The 19674-nt window shown below is 41.8% G+C and overlaps 4 protein-coding genes and 1 pseudogene across 5 annotated transcripts; 3 read left to right on the forward strand and 2 right to left on the reverse strand.

Moving 5' to 3' along the window:
• Window positions 1–195: 195 nt before the first annotated feature.
• Window positions 196–2831, reverse strand: LOC134176945 (methylmalonic aciduria type A protein, mitochondrial-like). 2 transcript variants are annotated; one of them, XM_062643635.1, is made up of 8 exons: window positions 2620–2831; window positions 1997–2187; window positions 1812–1932; window positions 1458–1624; window positions 1144–1293; window positions 887–967; window positions 604–686; window positions 196–451 (listed from the first exon to the last, which is right to left on the reverse strand). In XM_062643635.1, exons 1-8 carry the CDS (start codon window positions 2825–2827, stop codon window positions 301–303), a joined length of 1152 nt encoding a protein of 383 aa, XP_062499619.1. In that variant the 5' UTR covers window positions 2828–2831; the 3' UTR covers window positions 196–300. The 2 variants fall into 2 exon arrangements, with proteins under 2 accessions (XP_062499619.1, XP_062499618.1); XM_062643634.1 differs by having other exon boundaries at window positions 196–534.
• Window positions 2832–2868: 37 nt separating this feature from the next.
• LOC134177533 (thioredoxin reductase 2, mitochondrial-like) lies at window positions 2869–15512 on the forward strand (annotated as a pseudogene).
• Window positions 14238–15137, reverse strand: LOC134176943 (uncharacterized). Its single transcript, XM_062643631.1, has one exon. The coding sequence runs from the start codon at window positions 14970–14972 to the stop codon at window positions 14415–14417; it is 558 nt and encodes a 185-aa protein (XP_062499615.1). The 5' UTR covers window positions 14973–15137; the 3' UTR covers window positions 14238–14414.
• Window positions 15513–16643: 1131 nt separating the features above from the next.
• Window positions 16644–17300, forward strand: LOC134177553 (uncharacterized). Its single transcript, XM_062644332.1, has 3 exons — window positions 16644–16764; window positions 16819–17114; window positions 17273–17300. Exons 1-2 carry the CDS (start codon window positions 16659–16661, stop codon window positions 17106–17108), a joined length of 396 nt encoding a protein of 131 aa, XP_062500316.1. The 5' UTR covers window positions 16644–16658; the 3' UTR covers window positions 17109–17114; window positions 17273–17300.
• Window positions 17301–17389: 89 nt separating this feature from the next.
• LOC134176775 (uncharacterized) lies at window positions 17390–19648 on the forward strand. Its single transcript, XM_062643435.1, has 5 exons — window positions 17390–17498; window positions 17554–17654; window positions 17720–17978; window positions 18637–18728; window positions 19133–19648. Exons 1-5 carry the CDS (start codon window positions 17423–17425, stop codon window positions 19400–19402), a joined length of 798 nt encoding a protein of 265 aa, XP_062499419.1. The 5' UTR covers window positions 17390–17422; the 3' UTR covers window positions 19403–19648.
• Window positions 19649–19674: the final 26 nt, after the last annotated feature.

The following is a 19674-nucleotide window of genomic DNA, read 5'->3' on the forward strand; positions in this document are numbered from 1 at the left end:
CTAACGTTTTAGTTGCTTAAAATTTGACGTACCAGCCGTGGAAGTGTCATGAAGCAGAAAATGGCGGGCTGACAACGTGGCAAGACTGAGTAGTTACGTACAATTTAATTATTATCCTGCATGCCCGGATGTGATTATGCCCGGATGCTTCTATGCCCGGATGTGTTAAGTCTTGATGCACACTTGATACAGAAATATTGTCTGCTGTACATACAGCTCACCGGTGATTTATTGAAATTGTTCAAAATATACGCAGATACGTGTCCGTGTGTCTAAACATTAGACAAGACTGGGATTTCACTATTTCTTGGCTTCACTCTCATTTGCTCGTCTGTCATCCAGAAAGCATGCAAGTAACTTGTCTGCAGCTGCTCCCGGTGTCAACACACCATCAACAACCAGCTCTTCATACTTTGCATAGGATTCCTGTACCACAGGATGTCGTCTGAAGCTGCTCCCGGTGTCAACACACCATCAACAACCAGCTCTTCATACTTTGCATAGGATTCCTGTACCACAGGATGTCGTCTGAAGCTGCACAATTAAAACAGTTACGACTCTCAATGTACAATAGTCGGTTGCCGATGTATGGTGGAGGATAACCTGGACAGTATTTGATGTCGAATGTGATTCCACATCCAGGCTTTCTGTTGGTGATGTCGTTTTGATTCAAAGTGTCCCGACTCCTACAATATAACACACACACACACACACACACACACACACACACACACACACACACACACACACACACACACACACACACACACACACACACACACACACATGAGTAGATAGACAAATAGATGGGGACTGAGAGGCATGCAGGTATTGATTAGAGTAGCACTTGTGTGGTTATTTGTGTTGACAACAGACTCGCTATTACCTGCATTATCTGTCTGAAGCCACGCATCTCTTCCCATATTTCATTGATTCCTCTGTTTTCTTGGCAAGAAATGAGATGGACCTTATAGACAAGATGAAATGTTTATGCTAGAAGCATGCAGTTAGTGCTGACTGATCAGAGATTAAGACTGCAGTCAAACACAAACACACACACACACACACACACACACACACACACACACACACACACACACACACAGACACAGACACAGACACACACAGACACACACACCTGACCTTGGGGTAATATAACTTTGATTGTCGTTTGAGAAAGCGCAGTGCACTGAGGTATTCTGCTTTCACATGATTTGCTGCTTTCATCAACTCACCATCAGCTTTTGTTACAATAACCATGTCAGCCAACTCGACAACACCTCTTTTCATGCCCTGAAATTAAATACAATTCTTTCAAGACAAGTACACACACACACACACACACACACACACACACACACACACACACATGTTCACGTACACACACGTACACACACACACTCACACACTCTCTCTCACACACACACACACACACACACACACACACACACACACACCTGGAGCTCATCTCCTGCTCCTGGAGGAGTCAAAAGTACAAACATATCCACCATGTCAGCAACAGCATGTTCTGCTTGACCGACTCCTACCCTTCCCACTAAAATGATGTTGTAACCGGTAGCTTCACAAAGTAGAATGGTCTCGCCAGTACTCCTTGTTACACCACCTGTAATACAAACAATTGAAACACAAAACAATACACAAGATATCTACAAACACATCTCTACACCATCTGTCCATCTGTCTGTCTGTCCGTCTGTCCATCTGTATGTATGTCTGTCTTGCTATCTGTCGGTGTGTCTGTCTATCTGTCTGTCTTGCACACCCTCATATGTTTAGTTATAATAACCAACCTTGTGCTCCTGATGACGGAGATGGTCTGATATAAGCATTAGGATTACGTGACAATTGAGGCATCCTCGTTCGGTCACCAAGAAGAGATCCACCAGTTGTGGAAGAACTCGGATCAACTGCCTAACACAAATCATTTCTTCCTAATAACATAAATACATGCAATGTATATTGCCTATCTTCCAACCAGGACTGCAACTTTGTGTCCTTGTGACGTCAGAAACGTCCCAAACGTCTCAATAAATGTTGACTTTCCAGCACCGGGTGGTCCTGTGATCCCGACTCGGAATGTCGACGGATGATTTCTGTGGAACTGCTCCAACACGGCGGTGATAATCGACTGACCCAGCAGACGTTTGACGGGATGTGCAGACTCGACTAGCAAACAACAATTTGACAATGGTGTCTATCTGTGTAACCTGGGCAGACAGCTGTAGATAACCTACAAAGAAAGGGACAGACAAACCAACAGACAGACAGTACAACCAACACAAACAAATCAACAAGAAAAATCAGATTAGCAGGCAGGCAGGCAGGCAGGCAGGCAGGCAGGCAGACAGACAGACAGAAAGTCAGAGACTGCATTTAGACAAACAAATTTTGAAACTAACCATGCAGATTCGTCACAACAACAGAGTGAAACTAGTTCAAAACATTCTATACTACAATCCTAAAATCTACTTTAATACGCAAAACCAAATCATCAAATTTAAAAATTATTACAAAATCTCCAAGGCAACATGGCCTGGCCATCAATATTTAAATTCAAAACAACAATCTAGCTACAAATTATTCAACTGATTTTTATACTTAATGTGATAGTTTCTGCCAGTTTGACTCTGTTTCCTTCCAGTAATAGTCGAACTGTCTCTTCAGCGGCCGCATTTCCTTCAAATTCCTCTATTAGAGTCGAACGTTCAGCTGCCTTACAAAACCTCCGATAAGAGCGTGACGTCTGCGCTCTAGAAACACACGATAGCGACCGCCGAAGTAGCGACGAACGACAAGAAAATGACATCAATAGTGATTGGTCTGTTTTAATTATCCGGGATCTAAAGTCGACGTTGCACTAGACGTTGAATGTCTCGCACTTGGCTGCATCGAAGGCAGCTGAAGACAGCAGCTGGAGTGACTCGAATTTGTGGGAGACTATTTTGTGCGCGTGAGATGTTGACAAACGACTTGTCTGAATGAATAAAAATGAAATTAACTAATAAATTGGTAAAATAAAAATCATGAATTAAAATTGAAATTAATAAATTTAAAAAATTAAATAAAATAAACCAAAAATTAATGAATAAAAATAAAAATAAATGAATTAAGAAAATTAAAATCAATAAATTAATTATTTGTTATTAGATGCTGATAGATATGATTTGGTTGTGATTGGAGGAGGATCTGGAGGGCTTGCTTGTGCCAAAGAAGGTGATCACAATTAGTCACTTGAACTTTTATTTATTTGAATTTTTGGGATATTTTTAGCTGCAGGGCTTGGTGCTCAAGTGGGACTATGTAGTTCCATCAGTTCAAGGTAAGACTGTTGTCGCTACGATGTTGCAATATGTGATTAATGGATAGGATTGTGTGTGTGTGTGTGTGTGTGTGTGTGTGTGTGTGTGTGTGTGTGTGTGTGTGTGTGTGTGTGTGTGTGTGTGTCTGTTTGCCAAAGAAATATATTTTCATAAATCAGAACTATTACAAGCTAAATCAAACTAAGCAACTCTTACTAACTAAAAGTCTAATACACGATGCACTACAGTTGATCCTGGCAGGGTCTTACAATGACTATTTAACTAATGAACAAAAAAACTGAAAAGTGTCCAGTTCTGAGCTGTGCTTTTGACTACCTAAGATGTTGTAAACTTTTCATGACATCACTGAAACATAACATCTTTGCAACTCAACAGAAAAACAACGTTTCCAAAATTTATAAACTCTGCAGGATTCTTTTGACCACTTTCATGTCTTGAGAGATGTGAGAGATTGTCCAGATACTTTAACATTTTCTCACCCCAACAACCAAAGAGTTCAAACACTAGGGGCACAACAGATTGTGAGGAAATAACCTTGTGGTAGCATTTCTCCATGTACTTTTTGGTTTTGATTTCTTCTGTACGAAGAGCAGCAGCTCCATCAAGCAGAGAAGCCTTGGCTAGAATGTCAATACTCCAAGGATGTGCAATTGAGACATCTAAATCAATGCTTTTCACTGCTTAATAGTCCAATACAGTAAATGTCTGCCCTGATGTCCGTCTGTCTGTCAGTCTGTCTGTCTGTCCGTCTGTCTGTCTGTCTGTCTGTCTGTCTGTCAAATAACATTTATTTCAAACATACATCTATAATACAATGCTAGCAAGGTAACTATATAAAGTTCTGTAACAATGAGAGTTTACTAGATTTGAGAAACATACAAACATGTAACACTTAAAAGAGAACAATGCAGACTACCCCGAGCCAACTTAGTGGCTGAAAAACTGGGTAGAGCAATCTACAGTACAGTCAATGTCATTTGTCAGAGCTGAGATTTTTCTCATGATGACCTTTGCGTTGCACTTCTGAAGTTGAGTTGAGAATCTCTTTCTCCAGATATTCAGAAACTCAGCAGCGTTAGTCTGTCTGTCTGTCTGTCTATCAATTTCATTTATTGAAACCCAAACTCTACGTTACATTTCTAACACTAAATACAAGCAATCTACTGAGTTCAGCTTTAGTTTAATGCAAACTACTTTGATAGTCTCTATTGTGTATGTTCTCATCTTCTTCTCCAGGGAAGACACGAGTCAGCTTGTGGAGGATGACTTTAGTGTTGCATCGTTGTACATAATATTATTGAGAATTTTTTTCTCCAAAAACCTCTAAAGTCAGCTTCATTAGTGTAGCCTTCAATGTCTCTTGATCTTCTGGCTAGTTTGCTTAGATAGTTGGTAGCTTCTGATCCCCATGTTCCAAAATGTTCAAATACCAGAGGAGTGCATGAAATTGAGGCTTGATGTATTGCCAGCAAGTTGTTGTTTTTCATATTTGATCATCTTCCTTTTCTCCCTTCTTGCTGCAGCAAAATCTTCCTCTAATGCTGTCTGCTTTAAAGTGTCTTGGCTGAAATAATGAGCCATATATAGCTACATCAAGGTCATAGCTACTCCCAGAGTCATACACAGAATCTGTCTATCTATCTGTCTGTCTGTCTGTCTGTCTGTGTTTGTCTGTCTGTCTGTCTGTCTGTCTGTCTGTCTGTCTGTCTGTCTGTCTGTCTGTCTGTCAATACATATATTTTCACACATCATCGCTATTACAGTCTAAGACAATTAGAACTAAAATCACAAAGTCTGTCTGTCTGTGTTTGTCTATGTGTCAAACAGTGACTTTAGTACATTGAAGACTTTGTTTTATATGCTTTCTTGATAACATAAAGCTGTTAGTCTGCAGACATTCATTGGCTTGATGGTGTGCACTGTGTGTGCTGTTTGTTTCAGGCTCATCGTGGGGTCTGGGTGGTACTTGTGTCAATGTTGGTTGCATACCCAAGAAACTAATGCATCATGCAGCTCTCTTGGGTGAAGGAATACGGGTTTGAAGCTAAAATGTTATTTCTGTAGCAAATAGTAATATGATAGAGTTTTGTGTGTGACAGGATAGTAGGAGTTATGGATGGAAAGTAGAAGAGGAAAGACCAGAACTTGTTTGGTAGGTAGATGTGTTTATTGGTTGAATGAATAAACAATACAAATGACAGATTGAATAGTACATTGTAGTAGACAGATTGGTGATCAGACTGGTGGACAGATGGACAGACAGACGGACGGGCGGACGGACAGACAGACGGGCGGACGGACAGACAGACAGACAGACAGACAGACACACAGATGGTTTACTATACAGTTTTATACATACATCATACATTGAGACTTAAATTTCATCCCTCTGTTGCTGCAGGTCACAGCTGTTGTCAGCTGTACAAGGTCATATCAAATCACTAAATTGGGGTCACAGAGTTCAACTAAAAGACAAGTGAGTTTAACATCAACATTTTGCATCACATGTTTCTTAGTCATCATTCTCATGCTTCACTCTTAAAGCTAAGGCAATACTTTGAATGGTTGACTGTAATGCTTACCACTTCTATCATGTGGCAGTGCTAATAGACACATTAGTTGATCAGAAATTGTCAATCTACTAATTACATTTGTTGGTATGCGTGTGTTAATTGTCACATCAGTAACACACACACACACACACACACACACACACACACACACACACACACACACACACACACACACACACACACACACACACACACGCAAACACACACACACTAATTTTGCACAAGCAGCTCTGACTTCTGTCATATGGATTGTGTCAAGATTTATGAGAGCAATGTGCAGCACTGCTAATGTTGCCTGTCTTCTGCATGAGTATTGGATGTCTATTACAACCGGGTTTTATTTCTTGATGAATATAGGAATGTGACGTATTTGAATGCCAAAGGCAAACTGCTTGATTGTCACACAATCTCTGCATTAAACATGAAAGGAGAAGTGGTGAGCACATCTGGTTAGCTACAACACACATGTTACATTGAATGTCAATCTGTGAACCAGACGGAAGTGAAGGCATCCAACATAGTGCTGGCAACCGGTACAAGACCCAAGATACCAGACGTGAGTTACATAACTTATTGAAGGTTGATCGACAGTGCACATTATGGTACGTTTGACTGCGATGACATACTTGTATGCCCAGCCATACTTCAATAGAAAATTTTTGGCATGTTGAAAATAGGACAGAATACTAGACTATAATACGTCAACCCCCATTTCCGTTTGTCTGTTCGTCAGTGTCTGTAATGCACCGATCGACACGATGTCCATCTTGGATCGTCACGAAACATGGCTGCTGGGTTAAGATTGACCGACCAGATAAACAAGTCGGATTTTGCCTAGACTGCATGCTTCTGATGGCCAGAAACGAGACTTTGGAATGAGATTTGCGAGAGTTTGTTTATTCAATTAACCGAGTATGCAGATGTGACGTACACTTTGCTCGCCACTGTACACGTACTGTACGCCACTCTAATTCCAATTATCATTCTAACAATGTAGAACATTGAAAACATGCCAAATAATTTTAGTTACTCTTCACTAACACGTATAGTAACACAGCAACCACTAGACCTATAACACATCAACTTGTAAACTGAAAGTATACGCTAATGGACAACTGAAGAAAGTCCATTTTACGAAAAGTGGTAGACATAAGGGTCATCCATAATTGTCAACACTTCTTATCTACTTCTGGACCAAACGAACTCATTGACATTTTATACTGTACTCCTTACTCTTATCCTCTCCCCCCCCTAGCATACGCTTTGTACGCTTGAGTAATGTTGACAATTATGGATGATCTCTTACAATTAAATTGCTATGCCCATAGGGTGGGGTCCTACTAGTAGAAAGGAATAGGCGAGTGAACACTCAAACACTGACGTGTTCTTTAGGCATCAAGCTCCTTTAACTTAAAGTGTCTTCAATTGTTTTATTTATCATCATATGTGTTGTCTGTATGGACAGTTTTTTGTTTATTATTTTGACTTCTACTTACCGCTGTCTTTATCAACTCTGTATACTTGCTTAGATACCCGGTGCCGCTGAACATTGCATTACAAGCGACGATTTGTTTATGTTGAAGAAGTCACCTGGCAAAACGTTTGTCACATTACGTGAACAATTGGTTGTTAACGTGATGTTGTTCTTGTGGTAGGCTAGTAGTCGGAGCCAGCTGTATCGAACAGAGATAGTGCAGTGATTATTAATTATTGTGTCTTTAGCTTGTTGAGATGCTGCTTGTATTTGTTAATATTAATGAGTGTTTGTCACACTTTTTGATTGAAATATTTTTGACACTTTTTCTTGACTTTGTGAAGATGTTGCTTTAGAGTGCGCCGGCTTCCTCACAGGGTTAGGGTTTGATACGTCTTTATTGATTCGGAGTATTCCTCTCAGAGGGTTCAATCAGGTGAGGGTGAATGGTGATACACGTGTGTGTGTGTGTGCGCACGCACACACACACACACACACACACACACACACACACACACACACACACACACACACACACACACACACAGCATTGCGTGAATGTATCAAAGTGCTGACTTGTTATTATTACATGTTTACCAATAGGATATGGCTCATTTAATAGTAAGAAATATGGAGAGACACGGCACGGTAGTTCACCACAACAGCATTCCAGTGAAAGTAGAACAACTCGACGATGGGAGACTTGATGTCGTTTGGCAACACACCAATCAGAATGGAGGCGGACAGGAGGTACATCAAACAATAGACGACGACATTGCTAATTGATGTGAATTTGTTTCATGCAGAGAGGCGTGTTTCAAGATGTGTTTGACACTGTGCTTGTGGCCACAGGTGAGCCACAATGTACAGTGTACATGCATTTTTACTGATTGACAATCACATTGTTAACACGAACTCAAGAGACTGTGTGCATTATACCTGATCACCATACCTACTCTTGTATCACCCCACCCCCTTAGCATGTCAGCTTATTTGTGAAGTATGGGATGAGGTCTTGCTGGAGGATATGTCACTGTTAGATGCTAATTGGTGAAGATATTTGCGTAATTACTACAACTCAAGTTTGCTACAACAACCCAGGTGCGTGCTTATGGGGTGGTGTTTCAGGGGGAAACGACCCACTTCATTTGGAGGTCTGCTTGTACAGTACCTTTGCATGTACACGACCGATCAGACTCAAGGGTGTATCCAGAGGTGCTTATGCCTGGAGGCACAAACTTGTAGCCTAGATATTTTCAGTGTGACACGTGTGTAATATAAATTGTAAGTTATAGACACTCTATGGTTCATTATTACAGCTTTAGCTGTCTTGGTGTATTATACAGCAATTACATTACTTGTATACTCAACCACCTAGATTTGTCTTATTCATTACAGTCAATGCTTGAATCTTGTGTTGTTTGTTTTGTTGACCATTTGTATTGCATGTGATGTTTGTGTTGGCATACCTCAATTGATTTGAATTCTAATTTGTATAGGCAGAGGTCCTGATTCTAAAGTGTTGGGTCTTGATGCCGTAAGTGTGGAGACTGACGTGGAATCTGGAAAGGTAATCATAGATGAAAGAGACAAAACGACGGTACCTCACATCTTTTGCATTGGAGATGCTGCTGATGTATGTTTGTGTCTTGTATTGATTTGTTTGTTTTACATTTTTGTGTCTTACATGTTGGTGTCCTACATGTTGGTGTCTTACATGATGGTGTCTTACTAGGGTCAACCAGAGCTGACACCGTTGGCTATAAAAGCAGGCAAGCTGTTGTCTCAAAGGCTGTTTGGAAATTCTACACACGACATGGACTATAATAATGTAATCATTTGGAATATTGTGTTATCATCTGTTTGTTTTTCTGTCTCTTGGTTTGTTTGTTTGTTTGTTTCTTTGTTTGTTTTTCTGTTTGTTTGTTTGTTTGTCTTTGTCTGTCTGTCTGCTTTCATGCCTATTTTTTGCAATTGTATATATTTGTATCCATTTCTAGATTCCTACAACTGTCTACACTCCCATGGAATATGTTTGTGTTGGTTTATCTACCGAAAAAGCAATAAACCAATTTGGCAGCGAAAACATAGAAACTTATCATGCCTTTTATCATCCACTTGAACTCACTATTCCTCCCGAAAGGGAAAACCAATTAGAAGACCACTACATCAAGGTGTGACTATTATTGATATTGATATCTAAATATTGTTCTTCATGATTATCTATTTGTTTGACTGTGTGTAGATTGTATGTGTTTGAGAGGGAAACGATGATCGAGTTGTTGGCATCCACTTCCTCGGTCCTAATGCAGGAGAAGTCATTCAAGGATTTGCAGTGGCCATGAGGTTTGATATTGGACTTATTGTTGTCAGTGTCTGCATGGTTTAGTAGGGTCTGACTGTTTCTGGTTGTTCTGAGCAATTTGTTTGTTGTCTATTAACTGAATTACAGTTTGTCAGATTGATGATATATTTAGTAGCACACGTGTTTACTGATTTACTGATAGTTAATTTGTGCATTTCTTTTCTTGTCAGCTTTGCTAGTTGTTCTGCCTGTCGGTCTGTCAGTTCGTCTGTTTGTTAGTTAGTTTGTTTATCTCTTTGTTTGTTCTGTGCGTGTTTGTCAGACTGTCGGTTTTTTGTGTATGTGTTTGTCTGTCTGTCTGCCTGTCTGTCTGTTTGTCTGTCTGCCTGTCTGTCTGTCTGTTTGTCTGTCTGTCTGTCTGTGTCTGTCAATACATATATTTCTTATACAAGACATTATTACAGTCTACGCAAAAAATCAGCAAGTTCTAAGACAACTAGGACCAATGCCTGTCTGTCTGTCTGTCTGTGTGTGTGTCTTGTGTGTGTGTGTGTGTGTGTGTGTGTGTGTGTGTGTGTGTGTGTGTGTGTGTGTGTGTGGTGTGTGTGTGTGTGTGTGTGTGTGTGTGTGTGTGTGTGTGTGTGTGTGTGTGTGTGTGTGTGTGTGTGTGTGTGTGTGTGTGTGTGTTCCCTGATGTAGCACAGCAGCCCCCTGAGCGTGTCGGCTCTGGAAGATTTTACCCTCTCCGGCTTACCATCTGGCTTCTGCGATATCTTCAATCGTCATCATTAAGATAAACCATTTCAGATGGACAGGAGTGCCACACCCAGCGTTTGGGAGTGAGCCTAGGGCAACATGTTTCTTTGCGAACAACACCCGTTGCGCTACTTCCACGTTGTAAAGTGCTTCGATTGCTTGCTACATCGAAGTACTCATTTTTGTGACTTTACGTCTATTTCCGGTTATCGCCAATGGAGACGGAGGCCACGTGCACGTAGTCCAGCAGTGAAAATGGCGTCGCGGCATGGACGAAAGAAGTTGGTCTCCAGCGTAAAAAGAAGTAGAACGATGGTCTATGGTGCGTGCAGGCGATCTCTACTGTTGGGTTAGCAAGAAGCAGCAGTTTGACATCTCTTATGATTCAGGACACTACAATATATTACCAATTTACAAACTGGTAGTAGATAAACTGAGTAGAGATTTGCTTTTTCACTGTTTATGCCATCATCTTTTGAGAGGGGCTGGTTTAGGGTTTAGGGTGTGTGTGTGTGTGTGTGTGTGTGTGTGTGTGTGTGTGTGTGTGTGTGTGTGTGTGTGTGTGTGTGTGTGTGTGTGTGTGTGTGTGTGTCGACTCAGGAGTATAAATGAGTACCTGGTCATTGACTGGGGTGGACATGACCGCTGGCTTGGCAGCAACATCATGCAGCAAACGGGTACAGTCTGTATCGTCTATAAGGTGACCGGATAAGGTAGTACATTGGATATTGGAATAGGATGTTCAATATTCATAATCAAAACATTACTCACTCAATACATATTATTATTATATACAATAATTATTGGTTATTGTAATATACTGCTTATAATGGTGGATTTTTCTATGCAAAAGGACCTTTTCCAGTACCTATAGTATCCGATACAGTAATAGTGGAGTCACATTCTGCACACTTGCTTCTTTCAATGAAAAGAGCAATACAATACATGTACTGTACGTGTATGTACATTTTCTTCAGTCAAACATTACTGATTTGAGAAGAATTGAGTGAGCGGTGTTTGCTGTGCTCTCGAAGCCTTCTTAGACAGGAGGAAGTTCTCAATCTTCGCAACATGGTGGTGAAGGCGATCGTCAGCTTTTCCAGCATACAGACCACAACGCAATGCATCCAAAGTCTGGAACAATTCCAATGTGGATGGTTGGACAGCTGCAGTGGGACTGGCACCGCCCTTGTCATCATCATCCTCAGATTCAGCTTCGTTGCTGGTCAACTCCTCGGCAATCACCTGCACAATTTGCTCTGCGTTTTCAGATGGCTGCATGTAGACGGGTGCATCCTTGTCAAGTTCTGAAAGCTCTTGGATGTTCTGGGCAAGCTCAGACTGGACTTCAGGGACAGTGTTGTCCTCAGTGGCTTGCATCTCAGCAGAGAACCCAGCCTTCCTCCAGCAATTCTGAACAGTGGTCTCTGTCACAGACTGCCAAGCATCTTTTGCATACTGGAGGCAGTGGAGCATGTTGATGTTCTTCTTCAGGGCCTTGGTGTCCAGCTTTTCAATGGTGGGATTATCAACTAGCTCGCCAACTTTCCTCAGCATCAGGCGGCGGTAGTTCAGCTTGAATGCGTTAATAATGCCAGCATCACATGGCTGAATAATGCTGGTCGTGTTGGGAGGGAGAAACGCAACGTTGACATGATCAAGGCTGTCTTGAATTGCTTCACACTTGTGTGCTGGACAGTTGTCTACCGACAAAAGAACTTTCTTGCCTTTGCGGAGAAACAGCCGATTGAACTCAAGCAGCCAATCGCAGAAGACAGTCTCTGTCATCCACCCTTTGTTGTTGCTTGTTCAGCGACCACCAAGAGCATTAGCTGGAGTGGTGCGAGCAGCTGCCACAGCACGAGGCATCGTTGTGGTTCCAATGCCATGTAGAGGCAGCCTGGTCCCATCCATGCATGTTGCCACTGCAAACGTGATCCTATCCTTCTGCACCTTGCTGCCCTTGACGTTCTCACTCACCCGCGCAAGCATTCTACGAGGAAGAGCTCTCCAAAACAGATTCGTCTCCTCCATGTTGAACACGCAAGAGGGATCGTTACTCACGCTACTAAACAACTCTGGCCAGACACCCATCAAAGAAATTCCACACAGCAGCGGTGTCTGCATCAGCAGACTCTCCATGATGACGTTTGGAAGTTATGCTCCGTTTCTTCAGGAACCGCTGAACGTAACTCTTCCAGCCAGTGTCACTCAATGGAACATCTTTGGCATCAGCAAGACCAGCTCGTTGCAGTTCTTCAGCGTTGGCTTTACCCTTTGTGATAAGCAAATCGCAACTGATGGAGTTCAGGGATTCTCCTTGCAGGCGGCGTAATATGCTTCCGTGCCCTTCTCGAGAACATTGCAGCGTGTGGACAGGTTTCTCTTTACACTCCTCGATCCCTTGGAAGCTAGTGCCAGCAAGGAATCTTTCTTGCGCAGAATGGTCGACACTGTGGGCTGGGAGAAGGAGAAATGACGAGCAATGTCTCCTTGGCTGGCTTTCGGGTTTTTCTCAGCATAGTCAAGCACTTCAAGCTTTTTCTCAACAGTCAGACTGACTCTCTTTTGGGCCATTTTGACGACAAGAGCAGCATACCGACAGGATTCAACCAGCAAGAACTAGCGAGCGAGAAGAAACCTCTACTGCAACGATGAGATTCTAGAGAACACTTGCGAACTGTAGCAAACAAGTGTGACAAGCATGTGCCTTGCCCGTTGCGCTAGATTGTGCATTACGTCGTATGGTAAGAGTCGACTTGCGATGTAAGAGTTGTACGACTTTCGACCAAGGAGTCGTACGACTCGTGATTGTCTATAGTAATTACCGCATATAATAATAGAAACTCGACATTCAAAGGCCCACGCCATAGACGATACAGACTGTACTTGTGGGCCTTGGTGTCCAGTCCCAAAGATGCGCCATAGTCAGTGCCCCTGGATGACTCTGGCCAAGCTCCAGGTGGATTGTAGCACTGGCCCTAAGCCTCCACGTAGCGCATGGAGGCCCTGTCCCTAGAGGCAGGGGTAGCTACCTCCGCAACTGACCTTGAGGTTGACATCATTCACGAATAACGTGGAGGGCTTGACATTTGTCAATTTTTTGTTGTGTGTGTGTGTGTGTGTGTGTGTGTGAGAGAGAGAGAGAGAGAGAGAGTGTGTGTGTGTGTGTGTGTGTGTGTTGCAAGTTCAAGTCACAGTGATGGCAAGCTATGGCATAATTTCCTTAGGCAAGAAACTTACACACAATTGCCTTCTCTCGACTTAGGAGTATAAATGAGTACCTTGTCATTGACTGGGATGGCAAAAGTCCCGATTGCGACAAAGTCCATGAGCCACTTGGGTTCGGTTGGGACTTTGGGTGCCCACACCACAGTTGGCGTTGCAGTCAGTGCTCCTGCGAGCACCTGGCCAGGCTCCACGAGATTGCTTAGCACGGCCCATAACTCCTACTTAGTGCAGAGGAACCCAGCCATCTAGCTGGGGGCATTACCGTTTAACGACAGCTCGTTATCCATTTGCCATTTGCCATTAGTGTGTGCGTGCGCGCGCGCGTGTGTGTGTGTGTGTGTCTGTCTGTCTGTCTGTCTGTCTGTCTGTTAATTTTCAAACATTGAACTATTATACACCATCTAAGGAAAGCAACTAAATACTACTCAAGCCAATAGGGCTTGGTTCTATCTACGACTATTTATGTTTATGTGGCTGTCTCTTGCAACAATCTTCTTTATTTTACTGTCAATCATTCTAGCATTTGATCGTTGTGTCTGTCTGTCTGTCTGTCTGTCTGTCTGTCAAAGGTATTATATTTTCAAACATGAACTACGATACATAGACTATAGTAGCCACTAAGTTTAAAAGACTCGAGTCCGCAAGCTAAAACCCAAAAGACTACAACTAATACATAGATTAATGATTAAAAGAACACTCCTTACAACCACAAAGTACCAACGTACGCTACACAGTCAAGACAAAGTTAGGCAGATAGGCATGAGAGTGACTCCAGAAAATGTGTACATGTGGACAGAGGAAGTGACGGCAGAATCTGAAGAAGACGCACTAATCCCGTGAGGGCAAGGTGAGGCTGCGATCATCTTAGACTCAGGCGCCACCGTTGGAAGAGACCTAACACGACTGACGTTCATAGAGGAAGACGCAACGAAAGAGGCAACGACAGAAACTGAATGAGGAAGAAGACGAAATGTGTTCGTGTGGACAGATGAGGCGACGGCAGAATCTGAAGAAGACGCACTAATCCCGTGAGGGCAAGGTAAGGCTGCGATCATCCCAGACTCAGGCGCCACCGTTAGAACAGACCCAAGACGACTGACGTCCACGGAAGAAGACGTGACGAAAGAGGCAGCGGCAGAAACTGAATGAGGAAGAAGACGAAATGTGTTCATGTGGACAGATGAGGCGACGGCAGAATCTGACGACGATACGTTGGCTGTAGACAAAGGATGAATCTTGGACACGTAAATAATAAGACACAACACAACCCAAACTCGAACAAAAGCGTTCATTCCGGAAAGGGGTCCCAACGACAACAAGATGGAACGACGCGCGCCGCGAGAGTGGCCAAAGCCACTAACGCCTTCTCCAAACACCGATAGCTTGATTTCTTGAAGTAGAACCAGAAGTAGTCGGAGCTAGAAATCTTCTAGGCACACTGCCATACATCCGGGGTCTGGTTCTGTCTGTCTGTCTTATTTCACTATTGAGCACAAAAAGCAAAATTTTACAAGAACACTGTAGGTAAAACTGCTAAGCTAAATGTTTATCCACTGAGGCATACAGATTGAATACTACTAAAACTCTATTGAATGATGTTCTGAATGTCTCTTTAATTGTTTGTCTGTCTGTCTGTATGTATGTATGTATGTATGTATGTCTGTTTCTCTGTCTCTGTTACTGTCTGTCTCATCGTTTAGCTGTCTGATTTGTTTGTGTCTTACCTCATCTGTTAGCCTAGTCATCAACCTGCTTCCAGTCCTTCTCAGTCATTGCACAACCAATCTCCACTGATTAATATCAATGTAACTGCAAACTGATTAATTTGCTCTACTCTTTGACAGACTTTGGAGACGTCACTCTCCTCTCAGTCCAGGCACTGTTGTCGTTCAAAACACATCAACAACAATAAAATTTATTGTCGACTCAGTCCCACCAGTAACCGACATACAACTCATCCACAACTCCCAACGTATCACACAAACTGGGAACAAGTCTAACAATCAGTTGATTTACGCATTTATTACATTGAAAAACTGGAAAGGATCTTTTACATGCACGGCCTCAAACTCAATCGGTAGCAATGACAATACAGTTGATTTGACTGTTCAAGGTATCTTACTTGACAAACTCTTAAAGGGTCATAATTGGTTTCAATGATTTTGCCTGGTTTGTAGTTCCTCCTATTGCTCCTTGTGTTGATATCAATAGAAATAGATTGTCTACTCATTCAGTGGAGTTTTTTTCTATGGATGTTGGGTGCTGATGGTTATTCACCCATTACAAATGTCAAAGTTACGTGTTTGGATGTCGTTCATGGTTCAACACGTTCTCGTGTATTCGACTCGGTTGTTGGGATCTCTGGTGTGTTGGTGGGTCTCATTCCTGGTTCATTGTATCAATGTTTTATTGTGGCTTGTAACAAAGTGGGTGAAAGTCCCGGCAGTGTAATGTTTAATGTCACCACACGTACAGCAGGTTAGCTGTTTTTAATTCGTTCAGTGATCACATGTAGTCGGCAACATACAATACAAAGAGTGAAAAAATTTGTGTGAAACATGACGCATAATTAGTAAAAAATTAATGATTTTTTCTAACCTTAAATCTTTATAAAACATTAATAGTTGATTGCAATATATGTGGGATAGGGTTTGTTGTACGTATTGTATGTCAGACTTGCTAGATGACCACTGATTTGCAACATCATTTTTTGTTTCATTTTGTGTTCGAATTGTGTTTGCTGCAGGAGCTTAATTGTGCTTGCTGCAGCTCCTGCCAAACCTGTTTTGGATGTCAAGCCAATTCGTAGGAACGAGACAAGTGTGACAATCAATTGGAACGTTGATTACAACGGTTGCCATGTAATAACCCAATACACAATCAGGTGGAGATCAGCAGCTTCTACTGCCTCACTACACGAAGCGAAATTGTCTGTTCCTTCTCGTGATGTACTCATAAACCAGCAGCATGGGACGTGGATGTTAACAGGGCTGAACAAAGGAACCAACTATTTGTTTGAGATCGAGGCAATGAATGATGTTGGACTGAATAGATCAGATGTGGTTAAATATACAACATCATGCTGTAAGTGTTTGTCAGTGTGTTTATGTCTGGTTTGTCACAAGAATCTGTGTATAGATCCTGCTGCATTGTCTTATCCTCTGATTACAAACATACATACATCGTCGTTGTCAAGTGTCAGATTTGTAGTCGACATTCCCAGAGGCAATGGTTGTGGTGTAATAACTGACTATTATGTTACTGATTGGGTGACAGAGAAGCATCTTAATTCAGTGTATGTTGTCCGAGATGGATTGGTTACTGTGACTGTGACTGACTTGGAGGTAGGACGTGAGTATGATGTTGTGTTGTACACTCGAAATCAGTGGGAGAAGAGAGACGAGGAGCTCATGTGTCGTTTCAAGTAGACGAGGGTAAGCATGTTTACACACACACACACACACACACACACACACACACACACACACACACACACACACACACACACACACACGCACACATGCACGCACAAGCACTCACACATGCATGCACGTGCACACAATCCATTCAATTAAATCTTAATGTTTTGTAGATAAAGATTCAACTACAGGCCGTGGTCCTCATAGTTCAGATGGTTAGGTGTTTGTTTACATGTTTGTCTGTGTGTGTCACTGTGATCTCTAACGTTTCAGTTCTGTCTACAGATGGTTTGGGCTCTGGTCAAACTGTAGCCATTATTGTTATGTGTGTGGTTGTATTACCAGCCATTCTACTCGCTTTCATATTTTGTCTCTACAAGAAACACAGATCAAGAAAGGGTAAGATTTGATAATGATGTCTACCCAAACTAATACTTTCATGTATCACATTTAGATGACGACGACGGTGAGACTCTTGATTTTGTGCCTGGAATATTCAATCGAACAACAACTCCACAATACGGATACGACGAATGCGATACAAAACCTCATCCTGTAATTACTATATTCAGGGCATTACTAACACATCCTGTAGATAAAATTGTTGTCAATCATTGTAGGGTCCTAATAGTGGCAGCACGTATGTTAATATTTCTGGATCTGAGAGACGAATTCGACAGCCTTCTCTAACGTTGGTGACCTTACCTGGAGAACATGAAGTCAAGAGTGGCAGTTTGCCTCTACAGAAAGTTGATATTTTGTCATCAGATTATTGTGAGAAGACTATGGAAGAGCTGCTGCAAGAATCATATGTTGATATGAAGGCTCGAACAAGTGGCATTGTATCTAAACTGGCTTTTATCAAAACGATGGAACGAGGTATGTATGTATCAAGATGCAGTAAAACGTTTGTAACTCATGGAGTCGTGCATGGACTATAGGTCGTGCACACACGTACACACACACACACACACACACACACACACACACACACACACACACACACACACACGTACACACACACACCAGTTGTATTTTGCTAAGAGACCAAGTTGGTGCTTTTCAATTAAGGGCAATACCCTACGTGTTTGTGTCAAGGGTAGTAATTGCATACACACAATGTACAACAACAGTTATACATTGTATCTGAAACAATATCTCCAGCTGTCTGTTACACACAAGAGACTAATGATTACGTCTATATCAACATCAATTATTTTCTGTGATGGCAAGATATGGCAGAGTGGTTAAAGAAAATATGCATGGCAGTGCCACATTGAAGTGTTATGAGTGATATCATTACACATTTGATGTAGTCTGTCTTACACTCTCTATATATGGACATCATCCAGATTATGTACCACAACTGACATCATGCACTCAAAATTGAATATTTATCTAACTAAACTCTTACTTCTAGTAATGGAGTGAAGTTCTGTGTTTATAGCAATAGTTGTCCCAGTGTTGTAGGTATACTAGCATAGAAGCTTTTAGAAGTCATGTATACTTTTTCTTGAGTGATGTGTTTATGGTGTAGCATCACCTGATGGAAGTCATACTCCTGCAGTGGTGAGTGTCACCTCCTCTAAGAAAGTGGGAATTGTGGATGATGACAAGACAGCTCAATCGGTAATTTGTTTGACTTTGTTGTTCAAATTTCGACTTATGGACAGGAGGTGTATGCAAGCAATCAAATGGGAGGTGTAGACAGACAGACAGACAGACAGACAGACAGACAGACAGACAGACAGACAAACAGACAGACAGTAATGATATAATTATGATCACTGAAAAACCCAGTTTTATGTACATTAGATTGATAGGTATTATGGCCCTATTTTAATTCAATTTTAACGTTTAGCCTGTAATAGTGATCATGTGTGAAATATACTACCATTGACAGACAAGCAGACAGACAAACAGACAGACAGACAGACACAGGCAATGAAGAGAGTAGGTTTATTTAGATTTCATCTTATTAATAAATATGATCCATCAAGATAGTAATGTGCATATTTCTCATTGATCTTTAGAGTCCAGGCAGCTCGGGGTATGCTCCATGTGCTTCAGAACTGAATGACACAACTCATGGACACGAACTGAAAGCAAGCGTATACAACGATGTGTTGACTTTGGGTGAAGATAATCAGGAACACGATCACGTGGATATACAAACAGTCGAGCCCAACAAAAATGATGAAAATGGCCAGTTTGATGACGCTGAAAACACATACATGGAGATGAAACTGTTCGTATCCAATAAACAGAACGAGACAGGCAAGAAATATGAAGTCGGTAAATGAGTCTCAAGGTGGAAAGAGTCTGTCCACACTAAAAAGTGTGATGATGACAACATGGAACATTGGGAACAGGTTGGTAGATTAGAGTAGAGAAGTCATAGACATCAGTAGTTACTAATCTCTATTCATATGCTCGCCCTATGTAAGCCATCCCCATAGATTTATAGAACTGCATGCTGGCATATCAGTAATTAATTAATAGACATATCTATTGTGCTGTAGCCTGTAGGATAGTAGACTGGTATATACACCAACTGAACTGCAGCCGATCACCA

The sequence above is a fragment of the Corticium candelabrum genome, chromosome 3 (assembly GCF_963422355.1).
Source record: "Corticium candelabrum chromosome 3, ooCorCand1.1, whole genome shotgun sequence".
Classification (NCBI taxonomy): Eukaryota; Metazoa; Porifera; class Homoscleromorpha; order Homosclerophorida; family Plakinidae; genus Corticium; species Corticium candelabrum.

Excerpts from the sequence above, each read along its gene's own strand:
- LOC134176945 (XM_062643634.1), bottom strand. The coding sequence starts at position 2,827 with ATGTCATTTTCTTGTCGTTCGTCGCTACTTCGGCGGTCGCTATCGTGT. Across the intron at positions 1,294-1,457 it reads GAGCAGGAGATGAGCTCCAG|GGCATGAAAAGAGGTGTTGT; the intron begins GTGTGTGTGTGT and ends ATTTAATTTCAG. Across the intron at positions 687-886 it reads GCTTCAGACAGATAATGCAG|GAGTCGGGACACTTTGAATC; the intron begins GTAATAGCGAGT and ends GTTATATTGTAG.
- LOC134176943 (XM_062643631.1), bottom strand. The coding sequence starts at position 14,972 with ATGAACGCTTTTGTTCGAGTTTGGGTTGTGTTGTGTCTTATTATTTAC.
- LOC134177553 (XM_062644332.1), top strand. The coding sequence starts at position 16,659 with ATGTTAACAGGGCTGAACAAAGGAACCAACTATTTGTTTGAGATCGAG. Across the intron at positions 16,765-16,818 it reads TAAATATACAACATCATGCT|ATCCTGCTGCATTGTCTTAT; the intron begins GTAAGTGTTTGT and ends ATCTGTGTATAG.
- LOC134176775 (XM_062643435.1), top strand. The coding sequence starts at position 17,423 with ATGTGTGTGGTTGTATTACCAGCCATTCTACTCGCTTTCATATTTTGT. Across the intron at positions 17,655-17,719 it reads GCGATACAAAACCTCATCCT|GGTCCTAATAGTGGCAGCAC; the intron begins GTAATTACTATA and ends CAATCATTGTAG. Across the intron at positions 18,729-19,132 it reads ATGACAAGACAGCTCAATCG|AGTCCAGGCAGCTCGGGGTA; the intron begins GTAATTTGTTTG and ends ATTGATCTTTAG.